The sequence below is a fragment of the Exophiala spinifera genome (genome assembly GCF_000836115.1).
Source record: "Exophiala spinifera strain CBS 89968 unplaced genomic scaffold supercont1.3, whole genome shotgun sequence".
Taxonomy (NCBI): Eukaryota; Fungi; Ascomycota; class Eurotiomycetes; order Chaetothyriales; family Herpotrichiellaceae; genus Exophiala; species Exophiala spinifera.
The window spans coordinates 1406097-1431830 of NW_015622515.1; the positions used below are offsets into that span (position 1 = coordinate 1406097).

Below are 25734 nucleotides of genomic sequence, written 5' to 3' on the forward strand. Positions count from 1 at the left end.
ACCACAACTGATGTACTTGTACTCGTACGTGGACTTCACCAACGAAACTCGAAATTGATATACAAAGCCATATGTGGCATCTGTCGCTCAACTACCTTATGTTTCCATATCCACAATACTCCATAGCATGCCCAACAAAAGGATATCACGACAAAAGGCCAGACTTTGACTGACGTCCGGGACCAACAATACCCATGTTAACGAAAAGCAACTTATGCACTATATCACCGCAGGCCGATGACACTCTAAAGCAGATAACGTCAGTAAATCAACAGCAAAAACTCTCTTGATATGCAAACACTTACCATTTCAAGAGTCCATACTCTTCGAATCCAGACCTTTACTTTGCCCTCGACGCCAGCAACATCGTCCAGTTCTACTCCTTCCCACCAGCATCTTCTTGCAGGTTTTCTCCAAAACAGCAATAGCTTCTGAGCCATGCCGACCGCATTGCTTCCTGCAATATCGCCCTTGACATCTGTCCGTAGTCGGGCAAGGGCTAGACTGCAGATAACTGCTTTGTTAGGTTCTCCTGCTCGGTGGCCCCAGCTGTCATCATGGTTGAAACCACTGTGTTTCCGTCAGCACAGCATTTCACAGCATTCGAAAGGACAAACATACCCAGCAGTCAACATCTCTATTAGATGCTGCTCGGTGGTCCCGGCTTCTTCGCTTCGTTTTAGTCCCGAGAAGATGCCATTTTGCTTGACCAGTGACCTTCCCGCGGCTCTCTTGACTTCGGTCATTTCCAGCGCTTCAATGTCGGGTCGAGGAGGAATGACATAGAAGTCGAGGTCTTCTCTCAGAACGATAATCCCCGCTCTATCTTGGAGCATGTCTTTGGTGGAACCTTGGAGTGGTTCGATCGAGATGGGGTCATTTTCGGATGGAGTGGTTGGTGAAGGCGATCTTGAAGGTATCGATTGCGCAACGTCACGGAAGAAATTTAACATATACTGCAAGGACGCTGGGTCATACTGTGTACGATAAGTAATGTCTCCAATATAAATACAAGGATTCGCAAGGACAATGAAGGGGTGGGTTCTTGATGTGAAACGTACGTCGACGGGATAGACATCGCCATCATGAAACGAGTTCATGTGGCCGTCTGGTAATAGGCCATTGGGAAAGAGGGAGAGGAGGACGAATTCGGGCAACGTCAACAATTCCTCCCTGGAAAGCGTGAAGCGGGTGCCCCTAGCCAGTGTCAATTTCTCATCTGCGTTTCAGTTCCGGAGCAGACTGTACCTCAGATCCAATGTGATGTGTTCATCTGCAGCGGCTTCTCCTGCTGAATATTGCATCAGAACCTTGTTTTCACTTTTACCCCACTCGAGAGAGTATTCATACCTCCTAACGTATTGATCGGCGGTCCTGGGGTTTGTTGAACTTGTGTTATGATGCTCGCGGCACCACCTGCTACCGCCATGATGTAGGCAAAGGAATCTAATGGACTTGAACCCTCGGTGTAAGGCGGCGGGGGCTCTCCTTCTTCAACGGCTCTGGAAGACTGTGCCTTGGTGTCCGGAGGTAGTGCGGCTTTTGTCTCGGCCTCGACCTTGCACTCGACCTCGTCTTCGGCGAGAGCCTCCTCAAAGGAGGGCGCCGGGGCACTGGCTAAGAGCGAGTCGCAAGCAGTCTCAGTGACAGTTGCTCTGATACGATCGAGCTCGGCGTCGGTAGGGAAATAAAGGGAGGAAAAGGGCGGTGGTCGTTGGGAAGGAGAACCGGCGGATGAGCCCTCAGAAATTGGAGAGTGAGGCGGCGGAGCGGTATAGATCTTGTCGTCAGAAGTGTCGAGAGTGTTATAACTTGACAACGCCGTGATGGGCGAGTCTGGAGCGAATAGCCGGTGTGGCGATGTGACTGATTGGGCGTTGCCGGAGCCGCAGCCAATTCGAGCGTGTGATGTGAATCTGAAGATGTCGGTTGATTGTCGCAAGCAGGACGGCGATTGCGCAGGACAGCTCAGGTGTTCTCGCTCAACATTGAGCGCGCATATGAGATATTGAGAGTAGGAAGGGCAGGTGGATGGCTATGAAGCGTTGGCAGACGACACATCAGCTGAGGTGTCTGGAGTGGTAGAAGCGAAGCGATGGGTGTGGTTGGAGGTTGGAGGTTGGAAGTTGGAAGGAGTATTAATTTTGGCGTTGTTAGCGGTTACTGCTAATAGCACTTGGTAGAGTTCAAGGTTCTCTGTAAGCCATGAGATGAGACGGGATCACCTCGTCGGATTCCGTTTAGACGCCCAGTAGCCGCTTCACTTCCCACGCGGCGGACCAGAGAGTCCAACTACAGTAACTTCGAGGCTTAGCAGGCCCTTGTGCTGGTGCTCGGGCGTCTAACAGGAGGCCTAGTGAGCCTAACTACGTTTAACTAATTAGTGAGCCCCAGGGGCCGCTGTTGCTGTCAGATTCAAGCCCACTAGCCACGTTGGCGTAGGCACGTAGAGCCTTATAATGGGGAGCCTAAACAGCCTACGTACAGGTGTTGAAGTCACCAACTAGCGCACTAACTAGCCCACCCGTAGGTGCCCACTTAACGTGCTCGTAGTTCCTTTACAGTATTGTTCAATACCAACATCGACCACACCCATATGCACCCTTCCTTCGAACACAATCATGAGCACAATTTGTCGAAATTCCATGTGGAAACATTATCATACACCTGAAGAGCAGCAGTGTTCACTCAGCAGCAGAAAAACGCAATTTAACATATTCGTATAAGGCACCTCATTATTGAGTCCTCTTCGCTTTGGCTCTTCTTGCTTCCCGCCCGCAGACAAAAGTCAAGTAATCTCTCAGGCATCCTTTCCAATCGTTCCAGTTCTTTGACTAGGATAAAGCGGCTCTCCTCCTGAACCCGGCTTTGTCCCAGATCTCCCTCCATGCGGCACGCCAGCAACGGTCTTCTCACTTGCTTCGACCCGTGCATCGGGGGCCTTGTTGTTTAACGATCCAGCATGTCCGCTTGTGCCAGTGATCCCCGTTCCGGCACCAGAGCCTGCTGTTGTTGATGCTCTTTTTTGGCCTTCAAGTCCGAATAGTTTTGAGTGGGACTCTGTTGGCTGTTGGGTGTCTGTCATGGTGCTCGCTTGCTTCTGCTTCGAGTTCTGGAATGTCTACTCTAATCTCGTGAGTGCTTGAGGTTGTGGTGCGGTCATGAGAAGTGCCAACGGCATAGGCCTGGGATCATGAGCAAGAAGTTCTTGTTATAAACAATCCAGCTTGGCTTGACACCAGCAATGACCTCATCCTCCTACGTACAGTATGGCTCAATGACGATAACCAAGACAGGCATTGGGGGGTGTGCCCGGGACACATCACCGGTGAGGAGCAAGCGGACGCAATATCCAAGAAAGACACCCAAGGCTTGGTATGGAGCAATTCAAGCACAGCACTGGGCTTCTACGGTGATCGCATCGACGTCTTCCGGGGTAGCAGGACAATGTGATGCAACAAATCATGACGATGGAGGCAGGTCTCAATAAGAAATGAAATTGTGTATCACCCGATTCAGCGGGCTTTCCCGCGAGACATATCGGAAGGCTTCCCAGCGCAACCCCTCGACTCTGGGGTGCCTGGTCAGTGACCGCATTTTTACAGGTGTCCGACGACAGCGATGGCCCTGTCGCTCATAGCGAGCTCTTGCTCCCGAACAGCTGCAATGCGTTCTTGCTGCACAACTTCTCCTGATCTTCGTCGCGCGGAAACACCTCAGGCAGATACTGATCATGCATGTCCGACAAAACTTGCACATACGGAAGCGATGTGAACGGAAAATCACTTCCATACAGCATCCTATCCACCGTAACGTACTCCAACATGCCCTTCATCTGCTCACTGAGTGACCATCCAGCCGAGTCAAAGTAGAATTGCTTGTTCAACCTCTCCTTCACCCACTGAGGGTTGACCGATGAATCAACACCAGGAACCTTCACAGCCGAAGCAAAGGCCGAGAATCGGTTGATCAGAGGAGGAAACGCACCGCCCACATGTGTCACAAGAAATGTCACGTTGGGACAACGACTCACTGTCCCTGACATGAACAGATTCATGACCGCTCTCGCTGTGTCGAACAGGAATTCGAAGACCGGTCGAGGAAAGTGAGGCAGAGGGGTGGCTGCTGTACCGTCCTTCAGACAAGGCGTGGTTGGATGGATGAAGATTTTGGCCTTGCGTTGGTTCAGGAGCTCGAATATCGGATCGAAAGTCTTGTCACCAAGGTACGAACCCCCAAAATTGGTCATAACGGCGAATCCATCTGCGTCGAGCTCATCCAATGCCCGTGGGATTTCTTGCAGGCAGAACTCCACGTCTGACAGGGGCAGTGATGCAAAAAACCCAAATTGCTCAGGCTTCTGTTTCTTCAGATCACTTGCGTAGTCATTGCAGTACTTCGTGACTTTGCGAGTCAAGTCAAGATTTCCGGGTACAAGATGGGTGCCGGGTGAACTGATGCTAAGGATTGACTTGGTGATATTCACCGCCTTCATCATATCCAAATGCGCTTCTGGGCTCCATGGCTACATATCAGCAGTCAGCAAAATCCGAGATTTATGGCAAGGAGCCTCCTTTAACAACATACTGGGATCGCAGGCATGCCATCTGGGTTCTTATGTCCATTCTCGGCGCAAGCATCGCGATATCCCCTGTCCTATCGTCAGCGAGTAGCGCTTCACAGGCGAGAACCCCTTCAGTACTGACGGCGGAAGGTAATGAGAGTGGCAGTCGATCTTCACGTATCGAGACATGTTGTCAGTTTTGCGTTTGCGGTCTGAAGTCGAGTTTCAGTTGGCGATGTCGCTGCGTATTTGGAGTGCCGTTAGGCTGAGATGTCTGGTCCTGACTGCAGTGCAAAGTATATGTACGTTTGTTGTAGATTGTTAGTGACCAGGTACAGCGCGGGGCTGTGGGGAGAAACAACAGAAGTCCTGCCGTGCCCACCCGTATGTGACACTCGTTGTTTGTATTGTTGATAAAGAAGCCGATCTATCCCCCATCCAGTAGTCCATTCGTCCCGTGAGAATTCCCGATTGGCAATATGTGGTGCCGTACTCAGGAAAGCCCCGCGGATACAGGGAGTTTAGCTGCAAAGTGCCACTACGTTCCTGCTTCAGACAAAGTAACTCGTAGCCGGGATGGATTCATGATTGTTGACCTCCATCTCGAGAGACCTCTCTGCATCTGACGAACCCCGTGTCGGTGACAACATCTGATAGGATTAGAACAGCCGCGTCGCAGCATTCGGGGCTTCCACAACTAGCACTGCGCTCGGGTCATGGGTTCACAAGGGAATTCATCACCTTGGGTCGCTTTCTAAGGCTCATTTGCACTCGGAGGACTCTCCAAGCACCTTGAGTTGTTCTTCTTGACGCGATGAGCCCCTGCAGGTCTAGAGACATAGACACGAGCTGTTCTCCGTTACTGTAGATACGTAGGTACACATCAGGTACATGTGGTAAACGCTGAAGTGAGACAGGGAGGCTATCGTGTGGCAGCCTTAAAGCAGCGGGCTGTTGTTACCCTTTGGGCCTGACATCAGTTTTCTGTCGGCCGCGATGCGCGCGACATGTCTGGGAGGCTCAAGATTTGCGACTGGCGACTCAGTACGTGTCTTTGTGAAATCTCGCATAGAGTCCAGCTACTCTGCATCCTCATTGCTCCGCAGCGTTCTGACAATGGTATAGCCCTCAAATAGGTCCTCGCTATGGCTCCCGCGCAGGCCTTCGTTACCAGCTATCCGCCGCGACTCCGTCAATACGCCAATACCCTACTCCAACCTGTCCTGCAGACCCAAAATGTCGGCCCAGGAAGTCGCACGACGAAACGCGGGACCACAATCATAAACTATGCCGACGATGCTTATGATGATGACGATTTCGATGACAGCGAGTCGTCACGGCGGCCAACAGGTCTGCGATCGTTACGAAGAGAAGAACTCGAGAAGAGAGAGCCTCAACATGAAAAGCTGGGCAAGGAGTTACATCAACCCTTAGACTTGCAGCCCATATACCGGGAATGGATACTTCGGAGGACCGTCAGACCCCAGTAAGTTGAGACGTCTCTCATGTGTTGCCCCAACTCTTTTGAGCCCCTCGTGCAATTCAGGAATGATCCAAGTATTGACCCGGTACCCATGTTGTATAGGACCGATTGCCAGGCGCACATACAAGCTCAGCTACCTTTGACGCTGATACCCATTCGGATCGATCTCGACGTCCCCCAGCATCAGCCAGATTCACCATACCCTCTACCCTCACAGGCCATGGCCGTTGGCGTTAACCCAGCACTTCCAGTCTTCAAGCGACCCGAGCCTACACCCGCGTATAAGATCCGAGACATATTTCTATGGAACCTCCATGAAGAACTACTGACTCCTGATGATTTCGCATTGAATTTTGTTAGGGAGCTCGACTTGCCAAATCAGACTGCGCTTGCAATGAATGTCAGCCAGCAAATCCGAAATCAACTCGAGGATTATGCCGGAGTTGCCATGCACCCACTGTTTCATACCCAGGGGAAGAGATCACAGATGCCTGAAGTGAACAATGCCGGTACTCCGTCAGCGGTGGTCAATGGCAGCTCCCGTGATGGAACTCCAAGGCCTATTTTCGGTGCTTCAATATCGCGTCCTGCATCGACAGCGCCGGCCACTCCTGCTCCTTCTACCCCTCGGCAAGTAACACTTGCTAATGGCGCATCAGTAACAGCTGCTGCTTCACCCCTCCCAGCAGAACCTGTCATAGTATCTGACAACTCGACTGACGACCTATCTCTGAACCCGGACGATTCATTTCGGTGCGTCATAACACTGTCAATTTACCTATCTTCGAAGCTTTACCAAGACAAATTCGAGTGGTCCCTCTTGCACCCACCTGGTGCAGCAGAGGCATTCGCTAAACAGACATGTGCCGACATGGGTCTGAATGGTGAATGGGTCATGGCCATCACCCATGCCATTTACGAAGCGGTCCTGAGGTTGAAGAAGGAAGCTTGTGAGGGCGGGATGGTCATGATCGGGGGCGGCGCCTGGGGTGGTGGTGAGATTGACAATCAAGCCGTGCGAGCTGAAGAAGGTGCCGGTTGGCGATACGATATCGACGACTTTGGTGCAGAATGGGAACCCAAATTCGAGGCGTTGAGCAAAGAAGAGATTGAGAAGCGGGAAGGCGATCGAGAACGACAACTAAGACGGTTGCGAAGAGAAACTGCAAGATTCAGTTCGACTGCTGGAATGGTTCCGTCTGCACGAGAACAAGAAGCGCAATTACGTGGAAGTTACTTTGATTATACTGCGGTCGGGGCAGGTGGTGAAGATACACCATCTCTTGGTCGTGGGGAGAGAAGCAAGAAGAAGAGGCGGTTCCGTTCTCTAAGTCCCACCGGCAAAGCTGGAACTCCCGAAAGCTCTGCCAGTGCTGCTTGGGGTGGTGAGGGTAATAGGTTGCAAGAGTTTGAAAGGCAGACGTGGCGATGTAAGCATTGTCTCATCTGGGGCAATGCTATCTGGGCTGTCAGGGATGGACCACTCGGACCAAGGGTGAGCAATACTGTTACGATGTTGATATTCTTCACGCTAATCCGTTCCAGACTCTTTGCAACAATTGTGGACTTATCTATGAGCGAGACAAGAAATTACCGGTCTGGGCAGAAGGACTGCACAAGCATGATGTTCCTCTCGGAAGATAAGGTATGGTTTAGGGAGTATGGGAAGGAGATGAAGGCCATTTATTGCATTGATGTGGAGGCGTTCCTCCTTCAATGTTTTGTGACGGATGCTTTGCCTGGCCATCTTCTACCGACTGGTTCAGGATTCTTCTCGGAGCTGTTTTACTATGGGGTATTGTCACAGAGAGTGCTTTCATCCAGCGGGGCGTTGCATTAGGAGGCGCTGAGTCCTGCGGATTTGGCTGCTATTGGGCGAGTCAAGGTGGTTTAGAGACAGTCCTTCACACCCACAATGGATGCTTGGTTGTTGCAAAGTGGCCAGAGAAGCATGAATGAAAGACGTCGAAGCAGGATCCTGTACATTACAGTTAAACTGGAACAAGGCTGCATGATTAGATAAGATGGCGAAGTCGGTTGATCTGCGGCAACAATTGGACATTGCGCCCTCACGTCTGCGTCTGCGTCTGCGAATGCTGTTTATTGAAGCCAGATCGCAAATCACAACGCACAGCATACTATCCACCTTCTTTCTTCTTCTCTTTCTGCGTGCCCAGACCCGGAGATTGCACACCGGATGCGGTAGAATACTCGCCACGTACTTTCCCAGCTTGGTTACAGAAGACGAGCGTCGAGAGTTCTTAGGAGCAGACCAGGGGGTGGCTTGTTGAAAATGGTACGTGAATGAGGGGACGGTTACAGAATGGCTGCGAAAGATGTATGGGAGATTTGGCCTCTCGCGAGATCTATGGGCGTGTGGCAAGGTGGTTTGGGTTTGTTACCGGAAGAATTGGTGCTAATTTTTGTGTCTCTGTGTATACAGGCGCAAGTCATTGCGAACTCGGGTCACGATGACATGATTGTACGTTCCACCTATCCAATTCCCCGGCCTGCATCCCTCCTACAGTACCAGCGGACTTTTGCGGAATGAAGTGGGACACATGCGATGGAGAAGAATTCTCCTCCTGGACCGTCAAGAGAAGAGAAGAAGGCCATGGCTGACAATGATCTGGGAAATAGCACGACGCGGTACTGGATTACTACGGTCGACGCCTCGCAACGTGCTCGAGCGACAAGACGATCAAGATCTTCGAGATAGACGGGGACCAACACCGGTTAACGGAGACTCTCAAAGGGTATGCTATGACCTTTCTTTACTGTTTACGGTTTTGCTCTGTTCTACATGCACTGCCTGGCCACGCCTTTTTGTCGGTGGTGCTGAGCAAGGAAGGACTGGGCGACGACCACAAACCATCCCCTCTCCCGATATTCGTCCTCCCTGCCCCCCCTTCGATCGGGTACAGGTGCCTGAGCTGACATGGACATGTGGCAGACACGAAGGCGCAGTCTGGTGCGTATCGTGGGCGCATCCCAAGTTTGGGACGCTCCTCGCGTCGTCATCGTATGATGGCCGCGTGCACATCTACCGCGAAACACCGTCCCAACAGCCCAACGGCCCGGCGCAATGGACACTGGTCTTCACGTCGACCATCCACACGGCGAGCGTCAACATGGTGTCCTGGGCGCCGCCCGAGCTAGGCTGTCTGCTAGCGTGCGCCAGCTCCGACGGCAACGTCAGCGTGCTCGAGTTCCGCGACAATCAATGGGCGCACGTCATCTTCCCCGCGCACACCATGGGCGTCAACGCCGTGAGCTGGTCGCCGGTCGGCGCGCCGGGTGCCATCACGCGCAAAGACGGCGGCGGATCGTCGACATCATCTGCGTCTGCGTCTGCGTCGCCGGTGCGCCGCTTCGTCACGGGCGGCAGCGACAACAGCGTCAAGGTGTGGGAGTTCAACGCGCAGAGCCAAACCTACGAGACCAGCGTGGTCCTCCCCAACGGGCACGTCGACTGGGTGAGGGACGTGTCGTGGAGCCCGACGCTGCTGAGCAAGAGCTACATTGCGAGCGCGAGCCAGGACAAGACGGTCAAGATCTGGACGTCGGTGAACCCTGCCGACGCCGCTTCGTGGACGCTGGCCAAGACGCTCGAGTTCGACGCCGTGCTGTGGCGCGTCAGTTGGTCGTTGAGCGGGAACGTCCTGGCCGTGAGCGGTGGCGACAACAAGGTCACGCTGTGGAAGGAGGATCTGAAAGGGAACTGGGAGATGGTCAGAGAGGTTACCGAGTAGGACTTTTACATGCCGCACGTACTAGGTACTTGAAGCGGGTCACTTTCGACGTGACTTGCTTGCATGACTTTCTTTCACTCCGAACGCGTAGGTGACTAGGTATATGCAATGAAATACCTTAAGTGCCGAGTGAGTGGACGCTAGGAACGCCATTGCATATTCACCGAATCTGTACATAGGGTCTACATGCCCGTGTTATTGTCGCACTGGCGATGATAAAACACCTGGAAGAACCAAAAGGGAAGATTCCAGGGTGCTCTGGTGGTCCCGGGGGTGTATGAGGCCTGTGTGAACAGCAAATCTCCAACGTTCAACTACCTGCCCAGGTGGGTACGTACTGATAAAACAGATCGTCTACATGACCGCCATGAATCGAGTAGTCTACGTAGGCGACGCTGAGAACCGTCCGACCAGGACATGGGAGGACAAGTAGAACCCCAGAAGGACAGAGGATGTAGAGACGTAGATGTGTATGGATAGACTGTGCGTTTCTTGGATGGCTGACTACCTACCTACATAAGGCACCTGCTTTGGGATGGTCAGGAGTCCAAAACACCTTGTACAAGGAGAGTACAGATGATACACACATCCAAATCCATGTGAGGTGTCTATATGTACATGTACAGATACATACTAGTTACATACATACCTAGATATAGGTGATGAGAGATGCCTTAGCATACAGTAGCATTTTATTGATTACACAGGCAGACTATGCCCGGTCCACTCCTTCTCAAACCTTCTCTTCCCGTCGGCATTGCCCTTGAAGGTCTCGGTTTCGATCTTCGGCTTCGAGGAGGCGGCCATGAGTTCTTGAGCTCTCAGATTTGCAGCTTGGAGTCTACGCGCCGACGCCTCCCTCCCCAGAAGCTCAAGCGTCTTCGCGACAGGTGGACCCTTGGGGCCCGTGGCCAAGGCCCATCGAAGATAATGATACAGATCTCTTTTCCACCGGGCTGCATCGACAGATTCGTCAGGGGACATCTCCAAGCTCTTCAGCTGGGATAGATGGACACTCTCACTCCATGAGGTTTGCGGGACGAGACATACCGTCGCAGCCGCGACACGGAGATAATGCAGCAGCGACGCATCGACGTCGGGGGGTGTGGCGTGCGCCGCGGTCAACGAGACAGGTTCGAAAAAAATCGAGAGTTGGTCCGCAAAGTCTGTTGGGGAGCGGTACTTGAACGACTCGATCTCGAGCATCGACGCCAGAACCTCCTGTAGGGGTCTCGTGCCGATGAATTCAGTCACATTACGAGCGCCGTAACGATCCAGCACGGCCACAGCGAGGTCGCGAACCATTTGTTCAAAGTTCGGGCCGCGGGATTGGATCCGGCGCCGCGCATGACGGACCTGAAGGTACTCGAGCTTGTTGAACGAGACGATGGTGTTGCCCTTTGTGATTTTCAGATCAAACAGCTTCTCGAGCTGGGCGAGGTCCATGACGTCGTTCTTTTGAGTGTGCGACCATCCCAGCAACGCCGCAAAGTTGACCAACGTCTCAGGAAAGATACCCTTGTCCCGAAAACTCGCAATGTCCGAGTCGAAGTTGCGCTTGCTGAGTTTCTGCTTGTTCTCATCCACCAGCAGCGGTACATGGGCGTACAAAGGCGCCGTCCAACCCAGGGCCTTGTAAAGAGCGACGTGCAGCGGTGTGCTGGCCATCCACTCACTTCCACGCACGACGTGGGTGATGTGCATGTCGTGGTCGTCGCAGACGTTGGCCCAGTGGTATGTAGGGTATCCGTCAGACTTGATCAGGATAACGTCCTCATAGACGGGTTCATCCACAAGGAGTTTCTTTGTCTTTTCCGCACCGTGTCCACTCTTCCCGTACACCAGGTCATTATACCGTGGCCATGTATCCGGCGACCGGAAGCGAATGGTGTGCTTTTCGCCCTTGGAGGCTCTCTCTTCAGACTCGGCATGGGAAATGTGTGCACATTTCCGGTCGTAGCCCAGACTTAGGCCCTTCTCGTGCCTCCGCCGGTTTAGGTCGTCTAGTCGTTCAGGTGTGCAGAAGCACCGATAGGCGTGGCCCGTGGATAGAAGCGACTTTATGTGCTGTTGATAAAGAGGTAGTCGTTCGGACTGTCGATAGGGCCCGTATGGACCGCCGACCACAGGACCCTCATCCCAATTAAGCCCTGCCCACGTCAAGTCTCTGTACAGTCTTTCTTCGGCGCCGGGGATGGTGCGTTTCGCATCCGTGTCTTCAATGCGCAGGAGGAACTGGCCTTGGGTTGCACGGGCGAGCAGGTAATTGAAGAGTGCTGTACGGATGGAACCGAGATGGAGGTTTCCGGTAGGCGACGGCGCGAATCTGGTCCGGGCGGGAGTGTCTGGTAGTTTCCCGCGTTTCAGAGGAGGGCTTGAGGAATAGGTGCGCGTATGGATGCGTCCAACGCTTGCAGCCGTGGTTGGAGCATTATACGTGTACGTCGCCCGATCTTGGGTCTGGCGTGCTCGACATGTCGTACATATCCATCCCGTGAGGCGGCCTAGTCCAGCCTGGGCGGTTCGGCCAATCCTCATGTGTCGAGCTGAGGAAGAGGTGAGGGCGAAAGGCCAGGGCCAAGGTGTGAGAGACGGAGTGTAAACTGCGGCGAAAAAAAGCCGCAGCACAACAACAATGATGCGGTAAGCGGTCGAGACAGAAGACGCGAGAATATTCAAGCAATGGCTGGTGGCCAGTTACGTAGGGATGGTACAATCTACGGTCCTGCTCATTGCCTGCTCGCTGTCGCCGCCTACACGAGGAACACACGGAAGACGGATGAAATTCAGGCCCAACACTGGGGTAATTAGTGAGTTCTTCGTATCTAGAGACGTTGGAGACGCAGGATCTTCACCTCTTGTTTCCGGCAGCCTGACAAAACACCATTTTTCCACCTACTGGCTTTTTGGTTTTTCGAACAATCCATCTCTTCTCTACCGCCAGTTCGACGTCTCGGTTTTCTTTCTCTTCCTCCCGAAATCTGTTTCGCTCTTCATCCAACGAAATATCCTCTCCCAGACGCAAGAGCTTTTGACACAGACCATTTGATAACCACTCGGATCCCCCCACCAAGATGAACGGCGCACCAGACGCAGCGGAGGAAATCGACCTCTACGGGATCCTAGGCGTGCCCAAAGATGCCTCGCAGGCAGATATCCGCAAAGCGTACCGGAAGATGGCTCTCCAACACCACCCTGACAAAGTGCCTCCCGAGCAGCGAGAAGAGTCCGAAGCTCGTTTCAAGGCTGCCAGCCAGGCCTACGAGATCCTTTACGACGACGAAAAGCGACACCTTTACGATGCCCACGGCATGGCGGCCTTCAACGGCGGCGGCGGGCCCGGCGGTATGGGCGCCGAAGTCAACATGGAAGACATCCTGAACATGTTCGGCATGGGCGGCGGCATTCCTGGAATGGGTGGGATGCCAGGCATGGGCGGCGGCGGGGGACGCCGAAAGATGCGGCGCAGCCCGGACGAGAACCAAAAGTACGAAGTGACGCTGGAAGACCTGTACAAGGGCAAGACGGTCAAGTTCTCGTCGACCAAGAACGTCATCTGCTCCAAGTGCAACGGCACCGGCGGCGTCGACAAGGCCAAGCCCAAGGAGTGTTCGGCGTGCAAGGGCCAAGGTGTCAAGCAGATCCTGAGCCAGGTCGGGCCCGGTATGCTGACGCAGCGCATGGTCGAGTGCGGCGCGTGCGAAGGCACCGGCGAGGTCTGGAACCCCAAGGACAAGTGCAAGAAGTGCAAGGGCAAGAAGGTCACCGAGGAGCGGAAGCAACTCGAACTCTACATCCCGCGGGGCGCCAGAGAGGGCGACCAGATCAGACTCGAGGGCGAGGCAGACCAGGTGCCTGGCGCCGAAGAGACGGGCGACATCATCTTCCACCTGGTCGAGCAGCCGCACGACGTGTTCCAGCGCACGGGCAACGATCTGTCAGCCAAGCTGGAAATCACCCTCGCAGAGGCCCTCGCCGGCTTCCACCGCGTCGTGGTCAAGCACCTCGACGGCCGCGGCATTGAACTCCTCCACCCGCAGACCCCAGGCCAGATCCTCCGCCCCGGCGAAGTCCTCAAGGTGCCCGGCGAAGGCATGCCGTTGAAGCGCAGCGACACGAAGGGAGACCTGTACCTGGTTGTCGAAGTCACTTTCCCCGAAGACGGTTTCTTCACCGACCCGGCCGCCCTCGAAAGTCTCCAGAAGATACTGCCGGGACCTCCTCCGCCCATCGAGGTCGAAGAGGCCGACGAAGTGCCGTTTGAGGTTGCGGACATTGACGACATCGGTGGCCAAGAGGCAGGAAACGCGTGGGAGGACGACGACGGTCCCCAACAGGCCCAATGTCAGACCCAGTAAATGATACCTATCCAAACAAAATCCCGCCTCCGCCAAAACCGAACGTATGGATTACGCGGTGGCAAGGGGGTTTAATGGGCGAGCACACAACGGGCATGATGTGACGAGTTTTATGACTACTTGAAGAAGAACAAGAACAAGAGGAAGCAAGCCAGTCGAAGGGGATATATGGCTTTGGTTTTGGTTTTTGGCCTTTCTGTTCTCCGATTGCGTCGTCATCACGAAAAGACCACCGTCTCCCCCCTCTCTCCTTGCAGAGAGACCAAAGACAAGACCAAAGACAAGACCAAAGACAAGACAGAAAGGACCACCACCGCAGAGCATTGTGACGGCGTTCAGAGGGTGCTTAAAGCATTTATTTTGATGGCGTTGGGAAATGATAGATTTGTTTCGTTATGCCCTGGAAATCATGGACGCGACACACCACACCACAATACACCACACCGACCGACTCTCCTAGGAACCCATCCCGTTCGATGGCAGATCTAATTTGGATCAACGTCACTCTCACTCAGTGTGGTCTACCCCCGGCACTGGCATCGAGCTGCTGTCCTGTAGCTACATATGTACCTACCCAGCTCGACGGCTGATGAGTCTGCGTGCGTGCGTGCGTGCGTGGCTCTTCTTCCCCTGCCAAGTTACCTTACCTCAACCTGTGGACGGAATTTGTTTTGTTGAAGACTCCCCGAGAGCTTATGAGATTCTCTAGCGGATGTACGGTTATGTCAATTGGATCAGATTCTCACTCGCATCGTTCCCGTCCTTCTCCCTCTGTACTTCTCCCTCCCCCGTAGATGGGCTGGCAACCTACTTTTCGTTCTCCACGGTGCAATAGCCTAACGTGACTGACTGTAGGCTGCTGGAGAGTAAACGTAGAACGGACCATGTCAATGCTCACATGAGAACTTTACTATATACACGTTGCGAAACACTCCTTGACATTCATTTCCCATCATCGTACTAAGTCTTCAAAAGTATCCGGTACATACACCAAGTCTATAACTATATACATACGCACGCAAACGGCGCACAGCTACCAAAAGCGAATTTTGGAAAACACTCCATATGGCAATACTTGCGTCATGCCGATGTGGGCATTCCCGGATGAACGTCTCTTCATCCAGCTCGGCACATTGAGAAGACGCCATTACCGCTCGCTCAGAATCTACAAGTAAGCCACAGCCGAGATTTTCATCCGCAGACCACCTGCCTTGCTCTTAGTATGCCTTGCTCCTAGTAGCGCGGTTAGGCGGACGGTGGCCCTTTGCCTTGGCCTTGATGCTGATCGAGCAATAGATGAGGTTTGATGAAATCCTCATCCAGTTGTCTGAACCACGCTGTGTGATCGGCCGTCGCTCCACGTAAAAGATTGCGTATGCTGTTGCTCCCCAATGGACCTGACAAGGGGGTCGACGTTCCACCGGTCGTAGATCCGGCCACACCCATATCCCCGTCTGTTCCATGCTCTCCATCGTTGAGCACAATATTTGGAGCAGATCTCGTCCGTGGGGGAGGGGCATAAGGATTGCCACTGAATCCTGCCAGGGGTGATGGCTTCCGTCTGGGTGCCGCAGGGGGAAGATCAAGGTCGATGGCGTCCTCGTCGTCATCGCTGGTCGACCCGCCATGGTGATCAAGTAGCTTTCCTTGCTGAGCAGTAATCTCTCGCTCACGCTGACTGATATTAGAGTTCTTACGGTTACTCCCGGCACGTTTGGGCTTGTCAAAAGGAGGAGAGGCGCCGTTGCTGCTGCTATAGCCTCTGTCAGAACGCGGGTGGGAAGCCGAGCCATTTGCATGACCAGACCGGCGGTTCGTGCTGTTCTCTATATAATCTAGACCGATGTTAGTGGGTCTGGGATGGTGTCCGAATCCAGTTCCGGATCGCTTGTAATATGTGCCACCATTGGCGGTCTCGATGTCGAACTCATCATCCGAGTCAATTTCTTCCACGACCCCCGTTCGGATTCCCAGAATCTCGAGCATGCGTGCTGTTGTACCACCAAATATAATGACGGTGAGCACCACTACGACAAGGACTGTCGCACGAAGGGCGGGGCCTTCATTGCCCTGTAGACCGGCGGCAAGGGCGACACCAACAGCACCTCGCAGACCAGCCCAGAAGAGCATGGCCTGATAGTGCCAAGGAAGCTCATCAGCGACATCTCGCCCCCTCTTCTTCGCACGAAGGCGGATAATATAGTTGATCGCCTTGGACAGAGGAAAGACTGCTAGCCACCGTGCAGCGCATATGCCCATGACTGCGACCAAGATGAATAGTGGTTTGAAGACAAGGTCGGTCTCTGTGAATAAAGTGAGACCGAGATAGATGAAGATAAAGTTTTCGGATAGTTGTGCAAGGATTTGGAAGATAAACTTGGTGGTAAGCTGTGTTCGCCTCGACATGTTGTAATATGCATAATGTTTGAGTGTGATACCGCAAAATAAGAGGGACACGATGCCTAATCACAAGTCAGCAACTGTGGCTTGGAATCCCAGGTTCTTTGGGACCCTACCTGACATGTGCACGCCATTGGAGAAGAAATAGCTTGCGTAGGCGATCAAAACGACGAGACAGCTTTCAATTTTTGGGAACCTTCGAACCAGGGTGTACTTCAACGTTAAAGCAGTGCCAACACCCACAATGACACCAATCAACAAGGAGGTAAAGAACACGAGCAAGAAGATGCCGATGGCCTCAAAGAGACTGATGACGCTCAGATTCCCTGATGCGCCCTCACGGTACCGCTGCGCAGTCTCGAACAGAACAATCGCGATGGCGTCATTCAGAATGGATTCTCCGAAAATCACCGTATACAGCTTTGGCTCGACCTTGTAGAGGTTGAAGATGGCTAGGATGGTGACGGGATCGGTAGCAGACAGGGTCGCACCCACGGAAATGGCTTCTACCCAGGTGATGGTCAGGCCATCGAATGGGATCCTGGTCCACAACCACAGGATCAGGCCGAGTGACACCGCCGAAATGAAGGTCCCAGCAAAGGCGAAAGTCAAGATGGTACCAATGTTGCGGAAGAAGTTGGCCTGCAGTCCATTAGCGACAGTTGGCAATCTACCACTTGGTCTCGCAGCTGACCTGATGTAACTCGTAACCTGAAGCCAGAATGATGGGCGGCAGGAGCAGATTGAAGAAAAATTGGTAATCAAAGCTGACAGTATCCTGTATCGCGGTCCCAGGCGTAATGCGTATCACCAGCCCAACGACCATTCCTAGTGTCTCTGAGTAAGTCCAGACTCTCTTGCGCGCCGTGGATGTGCCCACCTGCGAATATAGATATCACAGTCTCATGGACTGCTTGAATTCTCTTTTGCTGCAGTATGTAGCTCGTAAACAGAGCTGCGATGAGCAGCATGATCAGGATGAACAGCGCCCATGATGAGAAGATCTCTTTTTGTCCGGCCTCAGGAGCAGCGTCTGTGGAGGAGACGGTCAGCGGTCACTCGGCAGAAGCGTCAGTCAGGGAGAATCGCACCGTCGGGGTCAAGCTCTTCGGCTTGTCGACCTGCAAGGCATTAGTATCGTGTTGGGGAGGCGGGATGTCTCGTTCGTCTCTTACGGAGAAAGTGCAACGATGCGCCAACTAAACTCGACGCCATTTGGGCGCAGGTCTTGCAGCAATCATTCGACGCAGTCCAGCAGACTCAGCATGGCCGAACGACAAGAGTGAACAGGGTGTCGACAGCAGCGTGCGCCTCAAGATCAGGGGACAGTATTGGGGTTGCTTGAGGGACAGGCTAGTGAGGCTGCGAGGTGGCCGATAGTTATCGAGATGTTGACCGAGACTTTAGGACTGGGCCACTTCGATCGATATCACGGCGGGGCGAAGCGCAGTCTTTGGCCAGCAGTAATTGGCTGCCACAGCCTTGAACAGGTAATGAATCAGAGGTTGTACTCCGTAGACTTCAGTACTGTGCAACTGAGAAGTCTGGAACCTACCTGCGAGACTGCTCCCTATGGTCTGCTGCTGAGAGTCGTCCAAATGCGTCCCTTGTTACGGACAGTCCCTGCAGAGACTGTGCGGCCCTGACGAACTGCTTACTACTCGTAGCTACGTAGGCAGGTGTTGAGGCCACAATGCGATACGTTGTGCGGCGACCTGTCAAAACCTTACCCAGAACCCTTAGGTACGTACATATAGCACGACACCCAAGTCAAGGTAAGAGTACTCGTCCTCGACAGCCTACGATCTACAGCCTGCGAGTACCTGTCATGCTGTCACGCTGTCACACCAGATCCCACGTACCCGAAGCCGTACCAACCCCCTGATACGGAGCATAGAGTGCTGTGGCTGAAAACGCGTCAGCCAGGTCTTCTCCTATTGAACCTTGTGATCAATAAAAGCAACATAACACCGAGTATCTCACCACGCAGCTGAAGGCTGTCGCATCAAGTCATGTTCAAACTAATTTAACATTGATGTATGATCTGGATTATCAACACACATATTCATTGCGTCTCCATCCACAACCCCGATTCTTCTGGCACCATCCTACTCATGAGAATGCTTGCCTGCCTCGACAGGTCCCCAGCGCCCAGTCAGCCATACTTTTTCTAGTGGCAATGGAACGCCCTGAATGTTTCAACGCCAATGCTTTCCTCTCCAAAACCTTGATGGTACAATAGTACAGTTTATTCCGTCCCACTTGCTGCACCACTTGTCGTTCCATACCCATTGCTACCACCTCCTCCTAGAGTCAATTTGAGCTTGGTAGCTCCCGTAGGAGCGACTGATGCCCGAGGTGTCCCAGCGCTTGAACCTGCAGCAGTGGAATCACCATCTTGGCCCGATTTGTCGCCAATGCTGGCAAGGCTGGGGTTTCGACCAATTTGTTTAGCAATTTGCTCATTACAATGATTCTAGATGTATGTTAGTAGACGACAAGACAAACATGACAGATTTGTTAGCTTACCTCAATAGCAATGGCATCATTATACAACATGCTGCCGTCTTCGTTGTATGTCTTGGCGTTCTTCGCCAGAAGGGCAATGTCGTTGCTGAAATCTTTGAGCGTGGAGTATTGGTGATTGTTGATGCGTTTCTCGATCATATCCATGGCGATCGGGTCTTGAATGAAATTGTAATAGTCGGGGTACAATTTCTTCGGTGGCAGTTCCAGGAAGGGTCCTATGATCAATCGAGTGGGTGTCTCGTCATCACTTTCATCGTCTGATTGCTCTTCTGGGTCTGAGTCCGGAACTTCCAAAGCCTTGATCGATTCAAACACCGACTTGAGGGCCTTTTGTAATGTACTTCGGTCCGAAGGGCTCAGAAGATCCATAGCCTTGGATTGTCTGCCACGCTTGCGTTTCGTAGGCGGTGTCTCTTCTTCGATGTCATCTCCTTTTCGCTTCTGGCCCACTGATTTTCTCGATCCCTTCTTCTTGGGAGGCGGTTCTTCTTCTTCAGAGCTCTCTTGCTCAGGCTCAGGTGACGATGCGACACCTGCTGCGACACGTTCACGCTTGGCTTTATTGTCGCGCCTCTTCTTGATCCTGGCGGCTTTGCGGGCTGCAGCTTCACCAATTGAGTCATCGGAGTCGTCAACGGCGGCAAGCCACTGCTCTTCGGTCAGACCATCGTCATACTTGACTTGAGTCTTAACTCGGGCTCCACGACCAGCATATTCTTCAACTTCTTCCTGGACAGGATTCTCTTCGGTCATGTAAATATCTGGAAGTTCGTCCTCGCCCATAAGACGCGGCAGCTGCTTGCCAGGTCCATATTGGTCGGATGCCTCTCGCTCCTTGTCCATTTTCTTGAAGAGGACCAACTCCTCTTCACTGCGAGCCATGATCTCATTGAGATCGTCATCGTCCATCTCTTCTTGTTCTGCAGTCTGCTCCGCAGCCTCGGCCGACTCGAGAAGAGTTTTCAAGAATGCATCTCGTTCTTCAGCTGTAGATTTGTTGTCAAACTTACCAGCTTGAATGACCTTGCCATCCATGTCGAGTTTGAATTGGGCGCGTTCAAGAATCTTTTCTTCCACCGAATTGGACGTGATCAGACGCAGAATCTTGACTTCGTTTTTCTGTCCTATACGATGCGCACGATCTTGAGCTTGCAAGTCTTGGTGGGGATTCCAGTCAGAATCGTAGATGATGACAGTGTCTGCAGTCTGAAGGTTGAGACCAAGACCACCTGCACGAGTGGAGAGCAGAAAGCAGAAGTATGGAGATCCCGGCTCGTTGAAGACGCGCAATAGATCTGACCGATCCTCGGCCTTCGTAGCGCCGTCAAGACGTAGATACTTGATACCACGGAGACGTAGAAAATCTTCCATGATGTTCATAATTTGCGTCATCTGGAAGAACATGAGAACGCGATGTCCAGTGGCGCGGAATTTGGGCAGAATGCGATCGAGAAGCTCGAATTTGCCTGCGGTACGCCAGATGGAATCGTTGGTGCCACGACCGGGATTCATCTGATCCTCGACTGGCTCAAAGACGTAAGGGTGATTGCACAATTTCCTCAGCTGCATCAACATATTGCTGAGACCACGCATGCTCGTCTTGCCACCCTTGCCGTCGGCAATGACAAGCTTATTGTGTGTCATCAACTGCACATTTAACCTTTGCTGGAGCGCCGAGAAACGACATTTGATAACACGTTCTTGCTTGTCAGGTAGGTCTTTCTCGACGTCCTTCTTCAGTCGACGGAGGAGGAAAGGTCGTAAAACTTTGTGCAAACGACGAATGATCAAAAGAGATTCTTCTTCGGATAGTTCCATCTTATCCTGGCCACCAGTGTTCGCGAAAGGGGTATTGAACCACTCGTCAAACGATTTGACGGACTTGAAGATAGTGGGAAGGACGAAGTTGAGAAGCGCCCACAATTCGGGCAAGTTGTTTTGCAGCGGCGTACCAGTCAGAATCAGGCGATAACGCGTTGTGTAGTACTGAGTGATGGTACTGCTGAGTTTGGATTGGGCATTCTTCATGCGGTGGCCTTCGTCGACGATCATGTGGACCCATTTGATCTTGCTCAATATTGGTCGGTCCTTGATAATGTATTCGTAGGTTGTCAGAAGCACCTGGAAATTACCTTGTCGAATGCTTGCCTGTTGAGCTTTTCTGGAAGTGGGAGGCCCTTTATACACAATTCGCCTAACCGAGGGGGCCCACTTCTCAAATTCAAGATTCCAATTAGTCAAGGTGCTGAGAGGTACGATGACCAGAAATGGGCCAGCTTGCTTCTTCTTCTCGATAAGGTACGTGATCAAGCTGATGGTCTGAATCGTCTTTCCAAGACCCATTTCATCGGCCAAAATACCGTTCAAATTGTTGTTGAATAGCGAAATCATCCATTGAAGACCCTTCAGCTGGTACTCCTTCAGGGTTCCTCCTACCAATATTGACGGTTGCACTGTGACTTCTTCCTTGATGCGATGGGCGACTGCGTAGTAATCGACCTTTCCACCGCCTTCATCGTCGGATCCCTCTTCGTCTTCGTCTTCGTCCTCATAATCGTCTTGGCCCCATTTCTCTGCAGTACTGCGTTGTTGCTGTCTGACTGAAGCCGCAAGTTGTTTCAAGAAACCATCAGTCTGCTTCAGAAGATGTGTGATACGCGAGTCTTTGGCTTGCCCAAGAAGTTTCAGGTAGGTCTCTTCATCGTTAGCCTTCAGAGCCTGCAACCGCTGCTTGGCTGTTCGTTCAATGCGCTTCTGCTCCTCACGTTCCATATGCTGGTGATGAGCGACCATCATGCGGCCAAGCTTCTGAACACGACTACGCTGGCTGGTAGCATTAGCGCGAAGATCTTGACCGTGTGCAATAATGGCTTGCAAGTGATTAGACTGTCTTGTCTTCTCCTTGTTCTCTCTCGCATCTCGCTGTTGCTTCTCGAGCTTCTCGGTGATCCGAGCCTCGCGCAGTGATTGTTTCTTCATCCTACGATGCATAGACCGATTGGCGGTCATGGCCAGGTTATCGTAATAATACAGATCCTGCTGGAGCTCTCGGCGAAGATCACGTTGCTTCTGTGCCAAACTCAATTTCTTGAATTCAATCAATGCCTTGATCTTGAGAGTGTCATCAGCTTCTGGATCGGCTGATTTACTAGTATCCCATGTCGCGATGTTTGCAACTTGAGTGGCGAGTTCAGCTTTGCGAGCCTGGATTCGGTTGTAAAGAAGACGCTCTTGTTCCTCTCGCATTTCCTCGACGTCAATACCAATAGGCATGATGCTTGGGATCTTTTGACGTTTAGACCGCTGAGCATGCTCTGAAAAGCTAATCATCTTGCTAAGCAGATCATAAGGAGATTGAGATGTCTCGAAATAAGACTTTGCTTGGATGAGCTCTTTCGCGGCACCATCCTTTTGGCGAACGGGAGCCTTCGCCGTCTTGTCATTGGCCGAGCTACCATCAGATATGTTGGTTTGTTGGTGCTTGTGAGCCGGGAACAACTGCTGTTGAAGCTTCGGAGGAAGCGGCATGTTCTTCGATAGCATCTTGAATGCATATATCTGTGTTCGCAAGAGGTTCAGCTGTTCAGGTGAAAACGTCCCATTCACCTGGGCTGCAACTCGTTGGGCTTGGGTCGCGGCCGTTTGAGCACCATTGGATGGATTCGCAGGCTGATTAGGTGCTGGAGGAGTACCGTTGACTGTTTGACCAGTATTCGACGTCGAAATGCTGGCCGCGCCGTTTATCGGCGCCACATGGGCATTGCTGTTTGTCTGTTGTCCATTTTGCTGACCCTGTTGTTGCCGGGCTTGAAGTTGCTGTTGTTTTTGCGCCTGCTGCATCGCCGCCATTTTTCGATAGTTCTGTTGCTGTTGGACCGCAGCAAGGAAGCGGTGGGCTTTGAGGTACTCAGGATCAGTTTCGGGGACATTTTGGGCTTTCATGCGCTGAAATTTCTGCTACGTGTCAGTGAGGTGGCAACCAAAAATGCGTCTGCAAATATCTGGGCTTTCCATCTACACCGGCGATCCTGCTTACCTGGTACACCTCTTGGACTTGAGCCTGCGAAAGGTTCTGGGGAAGAGCAATACCATGGGATTGCATGTTTGGCGCGGACTGGACCGAAGCCATGGTGAAGGCGTCCGGACCGTTGACTTTGGGACGCCTCAGTCAAGGCAATCAGATTATGTCTTTGCAGAGCATCAATATTGTGCAGTATAGCGGTTGCTGGTGATCAATTGGCGGAAATGGAGGACAGCCTTGTGAGGGTATATGACCTTGGCGTGTCCAGTGATGGAACTACTCCTGGTGAATTGACTGAAGATACGGATTCGAGGTGAGATTGGCCAAAGGAGGGGACGAAGAGTGGGTGGCCGGTCTTTGGCGCACTCCTCAGTTCAGTCGGTGACCGAGTAGAGTTTCGTGACGATGAAAAATGATGGATGCGACGCGTTGACGATGGTTTTCGAAGCTGAGAGGGGCTTCACGTTCGCTTCGGAAATGGAGGCAGTGACACGGTAAGGATTCGCAACTTGCGGCGCTTCAATCAGCGGAACGCCAAGCAGAACTTCGCGCCGCTTTACGATCACGTGATTTTAGCAGTTTCAGGCAGACTTGTTGATCGATACTGTGTCCCTAGAGGTAGGTATGTATGAAGAGTACCAACGGATCTAGTTCATATGACACGTCTCGTGCAGAGCTGATACTATTTCAGGACCGTCTTGGTGGGCTTGAGCCGTCATCATTTGTATCTCTGAGTGCAACGTATCCTGGCGTCTCTAATATCATAACCCCAATCCATGATACGGCATCTTCCATTCCATTGGCTTGAGGAAAACCCAGCATCTCACCAACGCCGTACTGCCGGTGCTAACCAAAGCCTTCCAATCCATTCACAGCAAAGTTTATATACGTTATCCTCTACGTCAGCAGAGTCCGCTTGGCAGGCACCGGAGGTGGAGGGGGTTTCTTTGCACGAGATGGGGGAGGTGGCGGTGGTACGCTGCTCTTCTTTAGAGGCGTGAACGAACCACTTCCATACGAGGTAGCAGGAGAGACTGATTGATCTCCATAGCCACGGTCAGGACTGCTAGTCGTATAAGAACCTGATTCGTCGGCAAAGACATCTTGTTCTTCGACGTTCCGTAGCTGTGAACGTGCAGTGCGAATCATCAGAGAGTCGCTTGGTACTCGTGAAATGCGGGTCATGTTCGCGGCAGACAACTCCCGTCCACCATCGTATGTGGTTGATCTGTTAAAAGTCGGGCGCGGCGAGCGGTCATCGGGCTGATCGCCGTAACGACCTGTTGATGAGCGGCTCGATTTGATGGTTGGTCGTACTTCAACCACAGGAGTCGGAGTCGGTTCCTCAGCCGTTTCCGAGTATTGGGTATAGGAGCGGACCGTGTTGGACCGGGACCGAGCAGTAGGTCGAGAACCTCTGTACTGTTGCGATCTGTGCGCCAATGTCAGTAAGTGTTTCAAAGGGGGAGGTGGATTACGTACTTCGCCGGCCACTCGCTTTTCAATTGCAACAACGCTTCCCTGCACTTATCATGGTATGCTAATTCAGCGTCAAGGAAGGCTGCTAGATCCGACACGCTCTCCGGATCAGCCTCACGGATCTCCTCCATCCTTCGTTGGACATCGTCGGCGGACTCTTCGTATTTCGCCTTCTGTGTCCGTAGTTCTTCTTCAACTCGGAAATCCTCCTTCTTCGCTTTCTGCATCTTCGCTAATGATGTATCGTAAGCAAGCCTCCTTGTTTCGAGCCGCTTGCGAGCAGCCTGGAATTCCTTCATCTGGACCTGTGACCTTTCCAAGGACTCAAGCCATGAATTCGTAGCACTAGTGATGTATGTTTCTTGGGCGCGAGCCAGTCTCTCCTGAGTCCGACCAAACACTTTGTAGATGTCAGCACCATCATCAAGCCAACGTGAAGTAGTGCACGTACTGGTCAGCGATTGCCCATAATCAGAGTCAGGCTCGAAATCCTCTCCGTGGGCTATCATGGTTCCTCCCAGGTAGGCTATCGGTAGCGTTTTCTCTTTGCCCTCTACTTCAGATCTTTTGGAGATTGCTTTCATGTATCCATTCATGGATTTCAGCATCTTCTCCAGACCTAGATATCACGCGTTAGATTCTCGCCTTCGGCGCAAATCTGTAGTAACCACAGGCGGCTTCTCACCATCCTGGCGCAGGCCCATCTCCATTTCCAGTGCTTTGAAATCGTCGGACACACTGGTCTTGACTTCTCCTCCCATGCGCTCTCCGGCCCATTGTTTAAAACGATCCAGCTTCTTGTTCACATTCATGGTTGCGGTGGTGTTGCGTCAAATTTGATGGTGTATGGGGGGAGGAATAAACCAGGAGAGCGGAAAATCTAAGAATATGATGATACGGCGATAAATTATGCAAATGAGAATTGTGCTGCGCGGTGAGCGAGTGAGTGAGCGAACGGAGGCTCCGGCTGATCTGGCCCTTCGCGGTCTTGTTATTGGAATGCGGCGGCACAAGGGCTGCACGAGCGATTTAAAAGAAAGTCAGGCGAGCCGGAAAGAGCAGCGCCAGGATAGAAGATGACTTAAAACGAGTGTCTGCGCTTACAGGCCTTAAACAAGGAAGAACATGGAGTCTGCAACGAAAAAAGA

General features: G+C 52.4%; 10 protein-coding genes across 10 annotated transcripts; 3 read left to right on the forward strand and 7 right to left on the reverse strand.

Moving 5' to 3' along the window:
- Positions 1 to 224: 224 nt before the first annotated feature.
- On the reverse strand, positions 225 to 2647 carry PV08_04258 (uncharacterized protein; the record flags this gene model as incomplete). The annotated part of the gene is made up of 7 exons (XM_016378606.1): positions 225 to 245; positions 306 to 570; positions 622 to 977; positions 1062 to 1197; positions 1249 to 1285; positions 1351 to 2035; positions 2582 to 2647. 7 exons carry the CDS (start codon positions 2645 to 2647, stop codon positions 225 to 227), a joined length of 1566 nt encoding a protein of 521 aa, XP_016237283.1.
- A 153-nt stretch (positions 2648 to 2800) lies between these two features.
- On the reverse strand, positions 2801 to 3085 carry PV08_04259 (uncharacterized protein; the record flags this gene model as incomplete). Its single annotated transcript, XM_016378607.1, has 1 exon — positions 2801 to 3085. One exon carries the CDS (start codon positions 3083 to 3085, stop codon positions 2801 to 2803), a length of 285 nt encoding a protein of 94 aa, XP_016237284.1.
- A 549-nt stretch (positions 3086 to 3634) lies between these two features.
- PV08_04260 (uncharacterized protein) lies at positions 3635 to 4753 on the reverse strand (the record flags this gene model as incomplete). The annotated part of the gene is made up of 3 exons (XM_016378608.1): positions 3635 to 4525; positions 4588 to 4651; positions 4707 to 4753. The coding sequence occupies 3 exons, from the start codon at positions 4751 to 4753 to the stop codon at positions 3635 to 3637; spliced, it is 1002 nt and encodes a 333-aa protein (XP_016237285.1).
- Positions 4754 to 5709: 956 nt separating this feature from the next.
- On the forward strand, positions 5710 to 7691 carry PV08_04261 (uncharacterized protein; the record flags this gene model as incomplete). Its single annotated transcript, XM_016378609.1, has 4 exons — positions 5710 to 6050; positions 6150 to 6616; positions 6707 to 7542; positions 7593 to 7691. The coding sequence occupies 4 exons, from the start codon at positions 5710 to 5712 to the stop codon at positions 7689 to 7691; spliced, it is 1743 nt and encodes a 580-aa protein (XP_016237286.1).
- Positions 7692 to 8370: 679 nt separating this feature from the next.
- Positions 8371 to 9799, forward strand: PV08_04262 (uncharacterized protein; the record flags this gene model as incomplete). The annotated part of the gene is made up of 3 exons (XM_016378610.1): positions 8371 to 8529; positions 8688 to 8803; positions 9001 to 9799. 3 exons carry the CDS (start codon positions 8371 to 8373, stop codon positions 9797 to 9799), a joined length of 1074 nt encoding a protein of 357 aa, XP_016237287.1.
- Positions 9800 to 10498: 699 nt separating this feature from the next.
- Positions 10499 to 12337, reverse strand: PV08_04263 (glutamate-tRNA ligase; the record flags this gene model as incomplete). Its single annotated transcript, XM_016378611.1, has 1 exon — positions 10499 to 12337. One exon carries the CDS (start codon positions 12335 to 12337, stop codon positions 10499 to 10501), a length of 1839 nt encoding a protein of 612 aa, XP_016237288.1.
- A 536-nt stretch (positions 12338 to 12873) lies between these two features.
- Positions 12874 to 14157, forward strand: PV08_04264 (uncharacterized protein; the record flags this gene model as incomplete). The annotated part of the gene is made up of 1 exon (XM_016378612.1): positions 12874 to 14157. The coding sequence occupies one exon, from the start codon at positions 12874 to 12876 to the stop codon at positions 14155 to 14157; it is 1284 nt and encodes a 427-aa protein (XP_016237289.1).
- Positions 14158 to 15402: 1245 nt separating this feature from the next.
- On the reverse strand, positions 15403 to 17772 carry PV08_04265 (sodium/hydrogen exchanger 3; the record flags this gene model as incomplete). Its single annotated transcript, XM_016378613.1, has 6 exons — positions 15403 to 16619; positions 16674 to 17199; positions 17252 to 17385; positions 17438 to 17590; positions 17649 to 17678; positions 17733 to 17772. 6 exons carry the CDS (start codon positions 17770 to 17772, stop codon positions 15403 to 15405), a joined length of 2100 nt encoding a protein of 699 aa, XP_016237290.1.
- A 1033-nt stretch (positions 17773 to 18805) lies between these two features.
- On the reverse strand, positions 18806 to 23215 carry PV08_04266 (uncharacterized protein; the record flags this gene model as incomplete). The annotated part of the gene is made up of 3 exons (XM_016378614.1): positions 18806 to 19033; positions 19087 to 23040; positions 23123 to 23215. 3 exons carry the CDS (start codon positions 23213 to 23215, stop codon positions 18806 to 18808), a joined length of 4275 nt encoding a protein of 1424 aa, XP_016237291.1.
- Positions 23216 to 24004: 789 nt separating this feature from the next.
- On the reverse strand, positions 24005 to 25398 carry PV08_04267 (uncharacterized protein; the record flags this gene model as incomplete). Its single annotated transcript, XM_016378615.1, has 4 exons — positions 24005 to 24539; positions 24590 to 24986; positions 25038 to 25205; positions 25272 to 25398. The coding sequence occupies 4 exons, from the start codon at positions 25396 to 25398 to the stop codon at positions 24005 to 24007; spliced, it is 1227 nt and encodes a 408-aa protein (XP_016237292.1).
- Positions 25399 to 25734: the final 336 nt, after the last annotated feature.